Source organism: Cervus elaphus, chromosome 20 (assembly GCF_910594005.1).
Source record: "Cervus elaphus chromosome 20, mCerEla1.1, whole genome shotgun sequence".
Lineage (NCBI taxonomy): Eukaryota > Metazoa > Chordata > Mammalia > Artiodactyla > Cervidae > Cervus > Cervus elaphus.
The window spans coordinates 101,146,458-101,162,513 of NC_057834.1; the positions used below are offsets into that span (position 1 = coordinate 101,146,458).

The window sequence follows — 16,056 nt, forward strand, 5'->3', positions numbered from 1 at the left end:
ACATGGTCAAAAAAATATAAACAAATAAAAAGACAATTCACAAAATGGGAGACAATATATGCAAATCATATATCTAATAAGGGACTTACATCCAAAATATATAAAGAATTCAACAATAAAGGACAAATGAGCCAATCTTAAAAACAGGCAAAGGATTTAAATAGACACTTCTCTCCAAAGAAAACATACAAATGGTCAAAAGGACACGGAAAAAAATGTTCAACATCATTAGTCCTTAGGGAAATGCAATTCAAAACCACAATGAGATACCACTGCACACCCACTGGGGAGGCTAAAAGAAAAAGACAGTAACAAAACTTGACAAGGAAACGAAGACATTGGAAAACTCATTCATTGGTGACAGGAATGTGTAGATGATGAAGCTGCTTTAGAAAATAGTTTGGCAGTTCCTCTAAATGTTAAACCTAGTGTTACCACATGACTTAGCAATTCCACTTCTAGGTACACACCCAAGGGAGATGAAAACATGTCCACACAAAAATGTGTATACTGATGTTCACAGCAGGAAATGACCCAAGCGTCCATCAAAGAATGAAAGAATAAAGAGTATTATTAGGCAATAAGAAGGAATGAAGTACTGACACATATTACCACATAGTTGAATTCTCAAAAACATGCAAAGTTAAGGAAGTCAGCTGCAAAAGAAAATTATGTATTATTATGAGTCAACAATCATTACGTGAACAATCAAAAAAAGGTAAATCCATATAAACAAAAAGTAGGTTAGTGATTACTAGGAGCTAGAGGGAGGAGGGGAATGGGGAATGACTGCTAAAAGGTCCAGGGTTTCTTTCTGGGGTAACGAAAATGTTCTGTAATTATATAGTGGTTGCATAGGGCCTCCTAGGTGGCTCAGTGGTATAGAATCCACCAGCCAAAGCAGGAAGATGCAGGACACTGGGTTCGATCCCTGGGTCAGAAAGATCCCCTGGATGGGGAAATAGCAACCCACTCCAGTATTCTTGTCTGGATAATCCCAGGGACAGAGGATCCTGGCAGGCTACAGTCCATGGGGTTGCAAAGAGTCAGACACGACTGAGCACACACGCATGATGGTTGCACAACTCTATAAAAAAAAAGCACTGACTTGTGCACTCTAAAAGGATAAACTTCATTATATGAAAGCTATATCTCAGTAAAGCTAGTAAAAAAAAAAAAAGAAAAACTCCACTGCCTTGCATCCAGTTATAATGAAGTCCTAATTTCTGGACACCCTACACCTTTTCAGCCACTTCTGCCATCTCCTCTGCACTCAGGATGCTCCCAAGACACCTGTCTCCTCTCTTCTCCACTGATGGAAAGCTCACTCCTATATTACAATCTTGTCACATGTTCATCCCTCTGCCCAAGTCTTCACATACCTGGCTGCCACACTCATGTTCAGAGCTCAGCTTATACATCATCTGTTCAGACAGGCCTCCTCCGACTTCACATTCTGAAGTCGTCTTCCCAGTCACTCTGTCACTGCACTATTATATTTTCTTCATAGTACTTATATAACGAATAAGGTGTACAAAGTTATCTCAGTTGTTTTTCCCTCCTGCCCTAGTAGGCTATCAAAACTCCTGTTGAGCTAAACTAAAGCTAATGAATTTACTCTTCAGATGGTCAAAGACTGTAACTTAAGTTATGAAATGGATCATCTTACATGGAGGTGATAATGAATGCCATGTTAGAAGTACAGATGGGTATGGGAGAAATTCCAGATTAGAAAATGACATGTAGCTACAACAGCTGTGGAAAAGCTTCATAGAAAGATGGGACTGCAAACAGGCTATGAGAGATTAACCGAAGTGTGAAAGGCATTACGGAAGAAAGGGAGAAAATTATATCTGAATAACACCCTCCCTCAATGATGTTCATGACCTCAACACTTCACCCACACACACCCCACCATGACTCATGAGAATGTTAACATGGAACCTTGAACTTGAATCCTCAACCATAAATGCCTCAAGGACACATGTGCATACCTACCTCTACCTAATGCAGGCACAGAAACATTTGTTAAGTGACTAATAAGTAAAAAAAAGTACAGGTATTATTCCAGAAGTCTTACCATTATGATGAGAAACAATTTCTGCAAACTCACAAATACATATGGTTTCTATTTTAGACCTCTTTCGGCCCATTTTTATGGGAGAAAAGAGGAAGTCGGTGTTTCCTATTTTAGAATTTTTTTTTTAATGTTTTAGGGACAGAGTGGTAACAACAAACCATGTATCTCCAGCTCACCATTAAAGGGTCTGCTCAATCTCAGTGGCCTTGTGGAGAGCTAAGCTGCAGATTCCCTGCCACTCCTTCCCAATGTGACATTTCTAAGATATAACGTAGATAGTCACTAGCTACTGGAGCACCTGCAAGGCAGCAGGACACAATGGGAAGTTTAATCCCAGCCATGCAGTCTCAAGTTTGCATGCTAGCTTCTCTATTTGACTTCTGATCTAAGGCAAGTAGCTCAACCTATCTGATGCCATTTCTTTATTTGTAAAATGAGATATTACTTACAATTGCTCCAGATTTATGTGGGGACTAGACAACATGCGTGGGCTGCCCTGGTGGCTCAGACAGTAAAGAAACCGCCTGCAATTCAGGACCTGGGTTCGATCCCTGGATTGGGAAGATCCCCTGGAGGAGGGCAGGGCAACCCACTCCAGCATTCTTGCCTGGAGAATCCCATGGACGGAGAAGCCTGGCGGGCTACAGTCCATGGGGTCGCAAAGAGTCGGACATGACTGAGCAATTAAGCGCAGCACAGAGAATGTGCCTACACTGGCTAGTCTAGCACGTGCTTGACCCACTCCAAATGTCAGTCACAATGATCAAGTCACAAGAATTACAAAGTACCAGGGCCACAGGTTGCTGGCCAATTAAAAAATGCTTTAGAAAACAGCTGACTTCTAGCTTCTTGGGAATTTGATGAGCAGGAGTGACTTTGCATTATTTCAATACTATCAGTCTCTCCTGGCCAAGGAAGAGATGCTTGCTGCCAGACCTGTCGTTTAACCAGTACAAGAACCCTTGGAACTTGGAAGTGAGACTGTTAAAATATAACATGAGCCATCTGATTGGGACTGCATGAAGCTCTACAAATGAGACCTTTTGTACTATGTCTTAAAGGCCAATCAGAACCAAGCATCAAGTGATGGAGGGGAAAAGGCAGAGTAATCTAAAGCCTCTATTACCTGATTTAAAATATATTTAAAATATATATATTTGTACATGTATCTAGTTCACTAAAAAGACAATACACAGTTGATATACCTCATTCACTGTGAAAGCATACTGTCTAAAACTTGAAAAAAAAAAACAATTTCCAAGTCTTAAGTCTTCTCACAACATGGACCACACAGAATGCTAAAGACTAGCATAATATAAAACAATTTAACAATTTACTTGATAGACTGTTAAATATGCAATTCTGCATGCCCTTCATAATGACTGTATTTATAGCTAATCGTCTAGAGCCAATTTACTCTAGTTTCAAGATCAGTTGCCATCACTGACCCAGGAATTGAGTTCCAGGAAGTTAGAAACAGAGGATTAAAAGTTTCCTGGTACCACATGTGTATGGATCTTAAAGGTAAGCACAGTAATAGAAACTGGAAAAGGTGATATGAAGCAAGAATAATAACCCTTTCCTTTGACAATATGTGTAATTAGAAGAAAATGTATAATAGAATGATAATATGCATAATAAAAAGGGTAAAACAGGAGATTGAAAAAGCTGGCTTGAAACTCAACATTCAAAAAAACAAAGATCATGGCATCTAGTCCCATCACTTCATGGCAAACAGAAGTGGAAAAAGTGGGAGAAATGACAGATTTTCTTTTCTTGGGCTCCAAAATCACTGTGAACAGTGACTACAGGCTTGAAATGAAAAGATGCTTGCTCCTTGGAAGGAAAATTAGGACAAACTTAGTGTATTAAAAAGCAAAGATATCACTTTGCCGACAAAGGTCCGTATAGTCAAAGCTATGGTTTTTCCAGTAGTCATGAACGGATGTGAGAGTTTGACCATAAAGAAGGCTGAGCGCTGAAGAATTGATGCTTTCAAATTGTGGTGTTGGAGAAGACTCTTGAGAGTCCCTTGGACTGCAAGGAGATCCACCAGTCCATCCTAAAGGAGATCAGTCCTGGGTGTTCATTGTAAGAACTGATGCTGAAGCTTCAATACTTTGACCACCTGATGTGAAGAGTAGACTCGCTAGAAAAGACCCTGAACTGGGAAAGATTGAAAGCAAGAAGAAAGGATTGAAAGCAAGATTGAAAGGAGAAGGGGGTAGCAGAGGATGAGATGGTTAGATAGCATCACCAACTCAATGAACATGAATTTGAGCAAACTGCAGGAGATAGTGAAGGACAAGGAAGCCTGGTGTGCTGCAGTCCATGGGGTCACAAAGAGTTGGACACGACTTAGAGGCTGAACAACAACAATATTTAAAGGGTGAATGAGGTCTAAAATGCTAATATACAAGGTGTGATCAAGTCACAAAAGCAATGATCCTATGGACCTCAAATAAGCCCTGGAGGAATTCTAGGTATGCCATATAAACATCCACCTCTCCTCACCTCTTAGTTGAGCTGACTTGTCAAAATTCAGCTCAGAAATATCCTCTGAAAAGCTTTCCTTAACTCCATGCAAACATGCTAAATTGATTCAGTCATGTCTGACTCTGTGCAGTCCCATGGACTGTAGCTTGCCAGGCTCCTCTGTCCATGGAATTCTCCAGGCAAGAACAGTGGAGTGGGTTGCCATTTCTTCCTCCAGAGGATCTTCCTGACCCAGAGACTGAACCCAGGTCTTCAGCACAGCAGGCAGATTCTTTACCATCTGAGCCACCAAGGAAGCCCCCTTTAACACCATGTGTGTGTGTGTTAGTCGCTCAGTTGTGTCCGACTCTTTGCGACCCCATGGGGTATTGCCCACCAGGCTCCTCCATCCATGTGATTTTCCAGGCAAGACTGCCAGAGTGGGTTGCCATTTCCTTCTCCACTTTAACACCATACACAAAAATAAACTCAAAATGGATTAAAGAACTAAATGTCAGACCAGATAGTATAAAGCTCTTATGGCTGAACACGAGTCTCATGTCTCCTGCATTGGCAGGCGGGTTCTTTACCACTAGTGCCACCTAGGAAGCCTCTTCCTCAACCTTATTTCCTCCTAAATGCTGGGTAGGCTGCCTCTTCCCTATGTGCCCAGGACCTACAAATGCACACCTTGCAGCCTTTCATCAACTGCATACTTGTTTGCCTGACTGCCTCTCCCAATAAATTTACAGCTCCTTCAGGGAACAGACCTTGACTCACCTCTTTGTATCCCATAAGCCAATACTGCCTGGCACTCAAGCCTTTGTTGAAAGATATAACCAAGGGACAGTCAGCAAAGTGTATTTTTGTATACTGAAAGACTGCAAATAATCCATAGGCAACTGGTTAAATCACCATTCTCAAAGTGTGGTCCAAGGATCCCTGAGGGTCCATGAGACCTTTCCCAGGGTCTGTGAATCCCCCCTTTCTCTAACCACATTATTTGTGTAAAGCCAGATTCTCTTCCAATACTTTACCTGACAACATGGCAAACTGAGTAAGAAACCAGATGTGAGAATCTAGCTTTCTTCTATTAAACCAGACATTAAAGAGGTTTGCAAATATGCTACTCTTCTTTGGAGTCTGTACTAGAAAACAGTTCTTTTTTAATAGAAATAAGCTAACATGGGTTTATTACTCTTGTGTACGTTAGTCACTCAATCATGTCTGACTCTTCGAGACCCCATGGACTGTAGCTCACCAGGCTCCTCTGTCCAAGGGATTCTCCAGGCAAGAATACTGTAATGGGTTGCCATTTCCTTCTCCAGGAGATCTTTCCGACCCAGGGATCAAACCCAGGTGTCCTGCATTGCAGGCAGCTTCTTTACCATCTGAGACCAGAGAAGCCCAGTTACTCTTACTTTTAACAAATTAATAAATATTTTTTAACTTTCTTAGTTTTGATTTCTAGTACAGTTAATAACTATAGGTAGAACCTGTATAAACAAAGATTCTTTGGGGTTCTCAATGTTTTTTAAATGTACTAAAAGGTCCTGAGACCCAAACAGTTGAGAATGGGTCGGTTAAAGAAACAATGGTATAGCTGTATAAGAGTATGCAGCCATTTTTTTAAAGAATATGGTAGGTTGATAAACACTAGTAGAAACCAATGTCCAAGCTATAATGATAAGTTTAAAAAAAAAAAAAAAAAGACGGACAGGGACTCCCCTAGTGGTCCAGTGGCTGTACCTGCGCTCCTAATGCAGGGGGCGTGGGTTCTATCTCAGGTCAGGGAACTAGATCCCACCTGTCACAACTAAGAGTTCCCATGCTGCAAGTAAAGATCTTGTGTGCCGTAATTAAGACATGTGCTGTGTGTGTCAGTTGCTCTGTCTTGTTCGACTCTGCAACCTCAAGGACTACAGCCCGCTAGGTTCCTCTGTCCCTGGGATTCTCCAGGCAAGAATACGAGAGTGGATTCCCATGCCTTGCTCCAGGGGATCTTCCCAACCCAGGGAGCAAACCCGGGTCTTCTGCATTGCAGGAGGATTCTTTACTGACTGAGCTATCACAGAAGCCTAGGCTGACATGGCACATCAAATAAATAAATATTTTAAAAAGAAAGAAAGGGCAAAACAAAGTATTGATATATGTGTACATTTTTTAAAGAGGTACCACTATACATACATATATGATATATGTATACACATATTTTTGGGATGAACATCCAAGCAAAGTAAACAGTAGGTATCCCTGTGGAAAGTAACTGGGAACCAGAGGTCAGGGATGGGAGGGATTTCCCACACCATTCCTAGCGTATCTGAAAATTTTACCACCTGCATGTATTACGTGTGTGCTCAGTCAGTCATGTCCACCTCTTTGCAACCCCATGGACTGCAGCCCTCCAGGCTCCTCTGTCCAAGGGATTTTCCAGGCAAGAGTACTGGAATGGGTTGCCATTTCCTACTGCAGAAGATCTTCCCAACCCAGGGATCGAACCCAAGTCTCTTGCGTCTCCTGTATTGGCAACAGATTCTTTACCACTGCACCACCTAGGAAGCCCTCTGCATGTATCACCTTTTTCAAAAAATCAAGAGCGTAATAAAAATTATATTGAAATAGTACAAAGCATTAAACTCACATTGAAGAACAGACTGTAATGACACTGGAAAATATTAAATGATACATTGTGAAATAAAACAAGCAATTTTCAAAACAGTAATACATAATGTATTCTTGAAAAACTATCAGGAAGATATTCTGCACATAAAAAGTATTAACAGTTATTATTTCCTCCTAGTTGGTGTTAGTGTAAATACAAATTTTTAATTCCTCATCTTTCTTGCATTTCTAAACCTTTGGTACCTTAACATGAACTATTTCTGCAATTAGAAAATCAATGAAAGGCCTCTGTCCTGGATGGAACTATGGAGGGTGCAGAAAAGAAGAAAAAGAAGGTTCCTGCTGTGCCAGAAATCCTTAAGAAAAAAGCAAAAGAAATTTGGCAAAGCTTAAGATAAAATGCCTGAGAAAGAACTTTGCCCAAAAGATGCTTTAAAAGGTAAGGAGGAAGTTAAACTATGAAAAAGCTAAGCAGTATCACAAGGAATACAGGCAGATGTACAGAACTGAAATTTGAATGGCTAGGATGGCAAGAAAAGCTGGCAACTTCTCTGTGCTGAGGAACCCAAATTGGCATTTGTCATCAGGATCAGAGGTATCAATGGTGTGAGCCCAAGGTTCAAAAGGTTTTGCAGCTTCTTCATCTCCATCAGATCTTCCAAGGCAACTTTGTAAAGCTCAGCAAGGCTTCAACTAACATGCTGAGAATTGTGGAACCATACATTGCATGAGGTGTTACCCAAACCTGAAGTCAATAAATGAACTGATCTACAAGTATGGTTATGGCAAAATCAGCAAAAAGAGAATTGCCCTGACAGGTAACATGATGCTCAATCTCTTGGCAAATATGGCATCATAAACATGCAGAATCTGATTCATAAGATCTATACTGCTGGAAAATGTTTCAAAGAAGCAAACAACTTCCTATGGTCCTTCAAATTGTCTTCTCCATGAGGTGGAATGAAGAAAAGGACCACCCATTTTGTAGAAGGTAGAGACGCTGGCAACAAGGAAGATCAGATCAACAGGCTTATTAGAAGGATGAATTAAGGTATTTACCATTATTTTCGTAATCTGTTCACTTAACAGAGACTGCTTTCAAGTTGAAAAGAAAAAAAGAAGGAAAGAAAAGAAAAAAGAAAAAACAAAGAGAGCGTTTAAATACACAAGAATAGGGAATTCCCTGGCAGTCCAGTGGTTAGCACTTCACTCTTTCACTGTTGAGAGCCTGGATTCAATCCCTAGCCAGGGAATTAAGATCCTGCAAGTGTAGCAGTGCAAATGAGGTGGGGGTGGGGATGGGGATGTTGAAAAATAAAAATATACACAAAAGTACGTGTATCTATGTCTATATTAAATAAAATATTTAGTAAGCAAAAAATTACATGAATAAAGCAGCACCAGGGTGGCGCAACAGTAGAGTCCCCCTGCCAATGCAGGAGATGCAGATTCAAATCCTGGATTGGGAAGATCCCCTGGAGAATGGAATGGCAACCCACTCCAGCAATCTTGCCTGGAGAATCCCATGGACAGAGGGGCCTGGCAGGCTGCAGTACACAGGGTCACAAAGAGTCGGACATGACTGAGCGACTAACACTTTCACTTTTATCTGCTGAATGGACTATAATATAGAAACTTTAAATGGTTTTGAAAAAGTGGTAAGAACACAGGAAAATGTTCACAATATCCAAGTGGGATGCCAAGTTAGTTTGTTGGAGACAGCGGGGCAAATATACAGGAAAAAAATAACTTGTTAGAATATCCTAATGTCAGTGTGGAATAGTGGGTAATTTTCACTTGCCTTTTCAGTTTCTTTCATAGCTTCACATTTTTCAAATTTTCTACAAGTCATGACTTTGGTCAGAAAAAACTACTTTTAAAAAATGACCAGGACTTCCCTGATGGTCCAGTGGCTAACGCTCCATGCTCCCAATGCAGGGTGCCCAGGTTCAATCCCTGGTCAGGGAACTAGACCCTGCGTGCTGCAAATAAGACTTGGCACAGCCAAATAAGTAATTTTTTTAAAGTAGATTTCCATTAAGAAATGACCACACTGAAAAGAAGCTCCGATTCAGCTACACATGTGTCAGTCTTATTGTCATGGGACCTTATTCAAGTCAAACAGTCCTCTTGAAGTATGAGTGAAAACCCTCAAAGAAACGAGAAAAAACAGGGGGATGTACAAGTGGACCTGCAGACAGGAGAGATGCCTCCAAACTTGTCAGGTCCTTGACCCAGGCTACATCCTGAGTCTTACCAAATGAGGGAAAAATACGGAATATACCATACTCTAGAAATAGCAGACTAAGCCAAGACTTTGTATGATCTCCAAAAACCTGAACTATTAATATTTAATGTTGTTCTAAATACATAGGTGAACATTAGTCTCTTTAATAGAACTCCAATTGTCAGACGTTTTCATTCTTACATAAGAAAAGACACACATTTATACTTAATGAGCATTAAAAAAAAAAAAAACCTGAACCTTCTGAACTAGATCATCTTTTCAGGAGAGGCTCAGCCCATAGACTAATTTGAAATGCCAATCCCACCTGCAAACCTCAGCAAGAGCTGCAGTTAATATTAATTAAGAGCAGAAACAGGTTTGTTCTTGAACATCTTTTCTCTCAAGTCCAGGATGCTTCCAAATGGAAACTTTCCAATTTCCCTATACTTGCGATGGTAGATCCAGTACAAACCTTAAAACAGGATTCTCACACCTTTCAGAGGGAGGTTTCAGTCACTGATCACTCAACAAATGAAGGTACCACTAAATATAAATGGGGGGGGGGGGTATTTGTTTTGGGCCACACCATGCAGCATGAGGGATTTTCATTGCCGACCAGGGATTGAACCTGCACCCCCTGCAGTGGAAGTGCGAGCATGGAGTTTCAAGAACTGAACTGCCAGGGAAGTCCCAAGGTCTGGGGATAGTGGGTTTTGGTATTTATTTTCTTTACTTATTTGGCTGTGCCAGGTCTTCATTGAGGCTTTTTAGTTGAGGCATTTGGGATTTTTTCTTTTTTTTTTTTTTTTTAGTTTCAGCATTCGGACTCTTGTCTAAAGAGTCTGCCCGCAGTGCAGGAGACTCGGGTTCGGTCCTGAGTTGGGAAGATGCCCTGTGGAAGGGAATGGCAATCCTCTTCAGTATTTTTGCCTAGAGAATTACATGGACAGAAGAGCCTGGTGGGCTATAGCCCACGGGGTCACAAAGAGTCGGACACAACCAAGTTACTAACACACATTCATGCTCTAATTCCCTGATCAGGGTTCAAACCCAGGCTCTCTGTGATAGGATCACAGTCTTGGTGTAACCACAGGCCTTCTCCTACATCCTCTGCTTTAGCTCCTCTCTGAAGTACCTAGATAATAGTATTTGATGCAAATTTCCTGAGTTACTTTGCAGATATGAAACCCCACTCCACCAAATGGAAGAACTACTTGGGGACCATGAGCACATAGCCCTAGGCCTCCTGGAGCCTAAGGACAAATAAGGTTAACCCCTGTGACACCACTCTGCTGCCTCACCATCAGCCAATCAGAGAATTGTGCACTGGCTGGTCCTGTACCCTGAGACTCTCAGCTGCCCTTAAAAAATGCTTTGCAAAAACCCTTTAGGAAGCCCCAGGATTTTCAAGGCATAAGCCACCTCCTAGCAAGGACTCGCAATACACCTCTTCGCTCCAAACTCTGATGTTTCAGTTTGGCCTCATTGCACAATTTGGCACATGAACTTGCATTAACATTAGCCACTGGACTACCAGGGAAGTCCCAAATTTTAATAGAACTCTCTATTGAGTGCCAGCTCTCGTGTGTGTGTGTGTGTGTGTGTGTGTGTGTGTGTGTGTGTGTGTGCTGGCCCCCTTTGGTAACTTAGGGAGTAGCTGCAGCCCAGAAGAGTGTGTGTGTGTGTGTGTGTGTGTGTGTGCGCTGGCCCCCTTTGGTAACTTAGGGAGTAGCTGAAGCCCAGAAGAGTGTGTGTGTGTGTGTGTGTGTGTGTGTGTGTGCTGGCCCCCTTTGGTAACTTAGGGAGTAGCTGAAGCCCAGAAGAGTGTGTGTGTGTGTGTGTGTGTGTGTGTGTGTGCTGGCCCCCTTTGGTAACTTAGTGTGTGTGTGTGTGTGTGTGTGTGTGTGTGTGTGTGCTGGCCCCCTTTGGTAACTTAGGGAGTAGCTGCAGCCCAGAAGAGTGTGTGTGTGTGTGTGTGTGTGTGTGTGTGTGCTGGCCCCCTTTGGTAACTTTGTGTGTGTGTGTGTGTGTGTGTGTGTGTGTGTGTGTGTGTGTGTGTGTGTGTGTGTGTGTGTGTGTGTGTGTGTGTGTGCGCTGGCCCCCTTTGGTAACTTTGTGTGTGTGTGTGTGTGTGTGTGCGTGTGTGTGTGTGTGTGTGTGTGTGTGTGCTGGCCCCCTTTGGTAACTTAGGGAGTAGCTGCTTGTGTGTGTGTGTGTGTGTGTGTGTGTGTGTGTGTGTGTGTGTGTGTGTGTGTGTGTGTGTGTGTGTGTGTGTGTGTGTGTGTGTGTGTGTGTGTGTGTGTGCTGGCCCCCTTTGGTAACTTAGGGAGTAGCTGCAGCCCAGAAGTGTGTGTGTGTGTGTGCGCGCACACACGCACCTGCATGCACACACACACACATTCATGCATATGTATGCAAACACACACACAAAAGCTAATATTTTTATGACAGTATCCCAGCTTCTGGCAACTTAAGAGAACTCTCCCATCTATTTACTCAGTCAGTATGCTAAAAAAAAAAAAAAGCCAAAAATTTGGGGGTGAGTCTTCATATAAGATATTTGATAAGTCTCAGCCTGCAGAGCTTCAGGCAGAGCCAACAGGTGACAGACATCACAAAGCTCATCTGAGATCCATAGTAAACACAAACTTTTATCACAAATCAGAGTTAATTAAGCAGAATGGACTTAATCGCTAAAGGCTGTTTGACTCTTCTGGGAAAGATGTAGATAGAATTTATGACTGTGTCTTCATCAGACTTGTTGAACTCCTTTTATTCATTAGGCAATTTGTCAGATCTATCCTTTAAGTCTCTCAGTGGCAACTGGAATATGGTGAAGGTAGAAAAAACTACTGCTATATCCCCCGGCACCTAGAACACTGACATATAGCAGGTATTCAGTAAGTATCTACTGGATAAATCAGAATACATTTGCTGCACTGCATCAGAAGTGTATGTGACAGCAGCAATAGAATTCACAAATTATGTGCAGAGGAAAGAGATGCATTTTGCCAGGGTAGGTGAGGGAAAATTGCCCAAATGCAATGAGTGGCCAGTCCTTTCCTGGAAGAGCAGCGTCTCACCAGGCAGTAACTGCAGGAACACCATGTGGACAAGAGTATGCCCCAATCCTGCAGGCTGCAGCAGATGGCCTGAGCTACTTTCCAATTCAAATTCTTACCAAGGTTTTACTTCCTGGGATTTTGCTGCACTTCAGCATCTCCTTCAAACCTTCAACTATAAAGGGGTGCCTACAGAGTGGTCATTGTGCTTCTCTGCCAGGAAATTAGTGAAAAGCAAACAGCAAGTAACAGAAAAATAAATGCTGAGGAATGTTTTCTTATTTACCAGGCAACGAGCCTGTTAAGACTCTTATACCTTCTGAGAAAAATAACCCAAGAACACCCTCTAAGTCCACTAGAAAGAGGCCACTTTCAAAACAATCATTGTCCTTTATTTGTCCTCTTCTTCTTTCTCTGATAGTGCTTTTGTTTTTTTGGGTTTTTTGGCCCCACAGCACAGTGGATCCCAGTTCCCTGACCAGGGATCGAACTTGCATCCCCTACACTGGAGGCACGGAGTCTTAACCATTGGACCGCCAGGGAAGTCCATTCTTGATTAAGTTTTTTTAATTGATTCATGCATAAACTACTTGATTCCCAACAGAAAAAGATAATTTAAACATTGCAGATTCACTTTTTACTCCAGGGAGAAAACACTGGCAGGGAAATGAAGGCACTTGAAAGAGAACTGAGACTAAAATTCTGAACAAAGGAAAGATAAAATGAACAGAATAAGCGAAAACAGCAAGTGGAAAAGTTTTCAAACCCCCTAAAAAAGTGCAGAAACAAGCGACTTCCCATCACATTCTCTTCAAAAAAGCAGAGTGGGCTTCTCTGGTGGCTCAGTGATGGAGAATTCTCCTGCCTGTGCAGGAGACATGGGTTCAATTCCTGATCCGGGAGAATTCTAAAAGGCAAGGAGCAACCAAACCCATATACCACAACTATTGAGCCAGCGCTCTAGAGCCCGGGAATGGCACCTACCTGAAGCCCGGGTGCCCTAGAGCCAGTGCTCTGCAACTTGAGAAGCCACCCAGATGAGAAGGCTGAGTGCCGCAACTAGAGAGTAGACCCCACCCTCTGTAACTAGAGAAAAGCCCAAGCAGCAAGGAAGAACCAGGAGAGCCAAAAAAATAAAGCAAATCATCTTTTTCAAAAGGTAAGAGCCACTAATCCAGTCCCAGGATGGATGGTGCAAAGCCTTCATGCCAGAAGGAGGCAAGTTAGCGAGTCAGGCACAGAGAAGGCAGAAAAATGGGCTCAATGCCACCCAGCAGTTTCCTCACCTCATTACACCCACTGAGAAGCCCCACCTGACCACAAAAACCCACCTGGCCACAAAAACCTTGCCTTGAGCCAGCCAACCCTCTCACAGTTCTCCCCCCACCCAAACTGCATTCCAAACGTGGAAGGAGTAAAATGCATTTGAATGTGGTATTCAAATTAAAATAGACCAGTTGTGGTAACAATACCTGCAAGAGAAAATTCAGGTGCAATCAAGTACACAGGACGCAGCCTTCTGTATGTTGAAGGGTGGGGAACAGGATTATTGAAAATCAAAAGAAAAGTTTGCTCTTAAAACCTGCTTTAAGAAATAAGGAGTAAAACTCTGCCTTTGAGATACTTCTTAATTCCCCGCCACTTTCAGGCTTTCTGTTTTCCAAGCACAGTCCTCCACCCACCTCTGTCAAACTAATCTGTGCTTCTGTAATGAAGATACCGTAACCGGCTATAACCACCTAGGACCAGATGAGAACAGAAAGACAGAGTGAAGCACCCCGTTCGCAATAACAAGTTTTCACAAATGAGTTGCTAATTGTGAGCATCTGCATCCCAGAAGGGCCAACTACCTCCTCTCGCCTTTTAACGCCAATTCATGATGAACTCGTGTGAACGCGGGGTGAGAGGAGAGGGGAGAAGGGCCGCACCGACAGGCTAAGGAGAGCAGGCGACCTGTAGCCCCAAATTCACCACGCAAGCCAAGCGAGGCATTCTCAAGAAGCCATTTCCAGGGAGGCTGGATTCAAACCGTAATTTGTCAAATCGAGTCTCCTCGTCTCCTAGTCTCCTAATGCTCAGGCCCCGGCTTGAGGAGGAGGGGGAGTTAGTGGTGAGAGTTTACCTTAGAAGGCGGCTGGGAACAGACGGGCCTTTCAAAGCCACCCAGGGCTCTGCCCAGAGGCCCCGGGAGGCGTGGAGGGGCTGGAGCGGCGCGCGGCTGCGAGCCCCGCGGCGCCACAGGTTCCCCAGCGCGCGGCCGGGCCCGACTCCCACAGGTGGGCGGCGCTCGGCCCGGGGGGCTCGGGCGAGAAGAGGGGATGCTACGGGTCACGAGGGACGCGGTGAACCGGTGGGAGACGGCCAAGCGGTGGCATGGCTTGGCCTTAAGGAAGCCGGGCGAGAGGTAAGCTCGGGGTTTTCAGCTGCCGCGATCTGCTGGGTGGTGACCCGCTTTTCGCCAAGGCAAGAGCAGCCCCCCTGGGAGGGGGCGGGGGTCTCGCACCCCTCCCACCCTCCGCCAGCAAGCCTCTGTCTCCTCCCGGGCGCGGTTAAGCCGCACGGCCGCGGGCCACCAGCTGCATGCGCCCCGGCACGTAGGAGCCTGCACGACCACATGGGGGCGGGGGAAGGGCGCCCGGGGACCGAAGAGACTCAGCCCCTGGCTGGCCCTTCGCCTCCCAGCCTCACCCGATCCCGCGTCCGCTCACTCGCCCCCGCTCCCTCTCACCCGTGTCGGCCTTGATGTTCTCCCGCAAGAAGTGGCCGCTGGAGAGATGCTGGAGGCCAAAGTTCTGGGCTATCCTCTGGCACACGGTGCCCTTGCCTGAGCCCGGCGGCCCAAGGATGACCGCACGCAGGAGTTTGGAAGCCATTGCCTCGGCGAGGAGGGGGAGGCCGAACTGACGACCGGGACAGCGGCCTCGGAGAAGCCCCGGGAACTTTGTTTCTTCTGCCCCTGCCTCTGACACCCTGGGCTCGCGCGGGGATTCGCCGCCGCCCCTGCAGGGGAAGGAGAGACTTTTTGAGACAACCCCTCCCCTCCGCCCCGCGCCTGGGCGGCTCGAGGGCGGAGTAAGCGCCACGCTACACCTCCCCGCCCTCTACGCCCCCACTCTGCGATCCCGGAGAACTCCCGAGCGCCCGCGCCTGGCGGGGGTAGCCCTCGGGAGCTAGGAGCGGGGTCAGCCTGGCCAGGCCCAGCTCAATCCTTTCCTAGATCTCGCGCCCCACGCCCAGTCCGAGGAAGGGGTCGGGCATCCCCACGCCAGTCTCCACGGAGTGAGACAGCCGGAACAGGCGGTGACTCCAAGCGCGCCTCCAGTAGCCCCACGCCGCGGCGGACTGGGGGCTGAGCCCCAGCCCGAGTCCCCGCACGTGGGCAGCGTTTGGTCCGCGCTTCCGCCTCTCCCCGGCGGCTGTCACATCCCCGGGAGTCGCAGCGGCCGCCTCCGCAGAGGTCTGAGGGATGCTCTCCTCGCCGTGAGGAGCCAGAGTCCGGCGCCTCTGCACCCGGAGAAGTCAAGTAAACACACACCTTGGCCGGGACGCGGCCCTCCGCGAGGCTTCTAGCCCGGATCCCGCTGGGCGGC

The 16,056-nt window shown here is 45.1% G+C and overlaps 1 protein-coding gene across 1 annotated transcript in view; it reads right to left on the reverse strand.

The window, feature by feature from the left end:
* The window catches only part of AK4 (adenylate kinase 4), an 85,824-nt gene extending 69,987 nt beyond the window's left edge, over positions 1 to 15,837 (reverse strand). Inside the window, exons 1-2 of the mRNA XM_043878829.1 lie at positions 15,668 to 15,837; positions 15,195 to 15,466 (exon numbers count right to left, since the gene is read on the reverse strand). Of these exons, the coding sequence (XP_043734764.1) occupies positions 15,195 to 15,339 (145 nt within the window). The 5' untranslated portion in view covers positions 15,340 to 15,466; positions 15,668 to 15,837. The remainder of the gene's footprint in view (positions 1 to 15,194; positions 15,467 to 15,667) is intronic.
* Between the last annotated feature and the right edge of the window lie 219 nt (positions 15,838 to 16,056).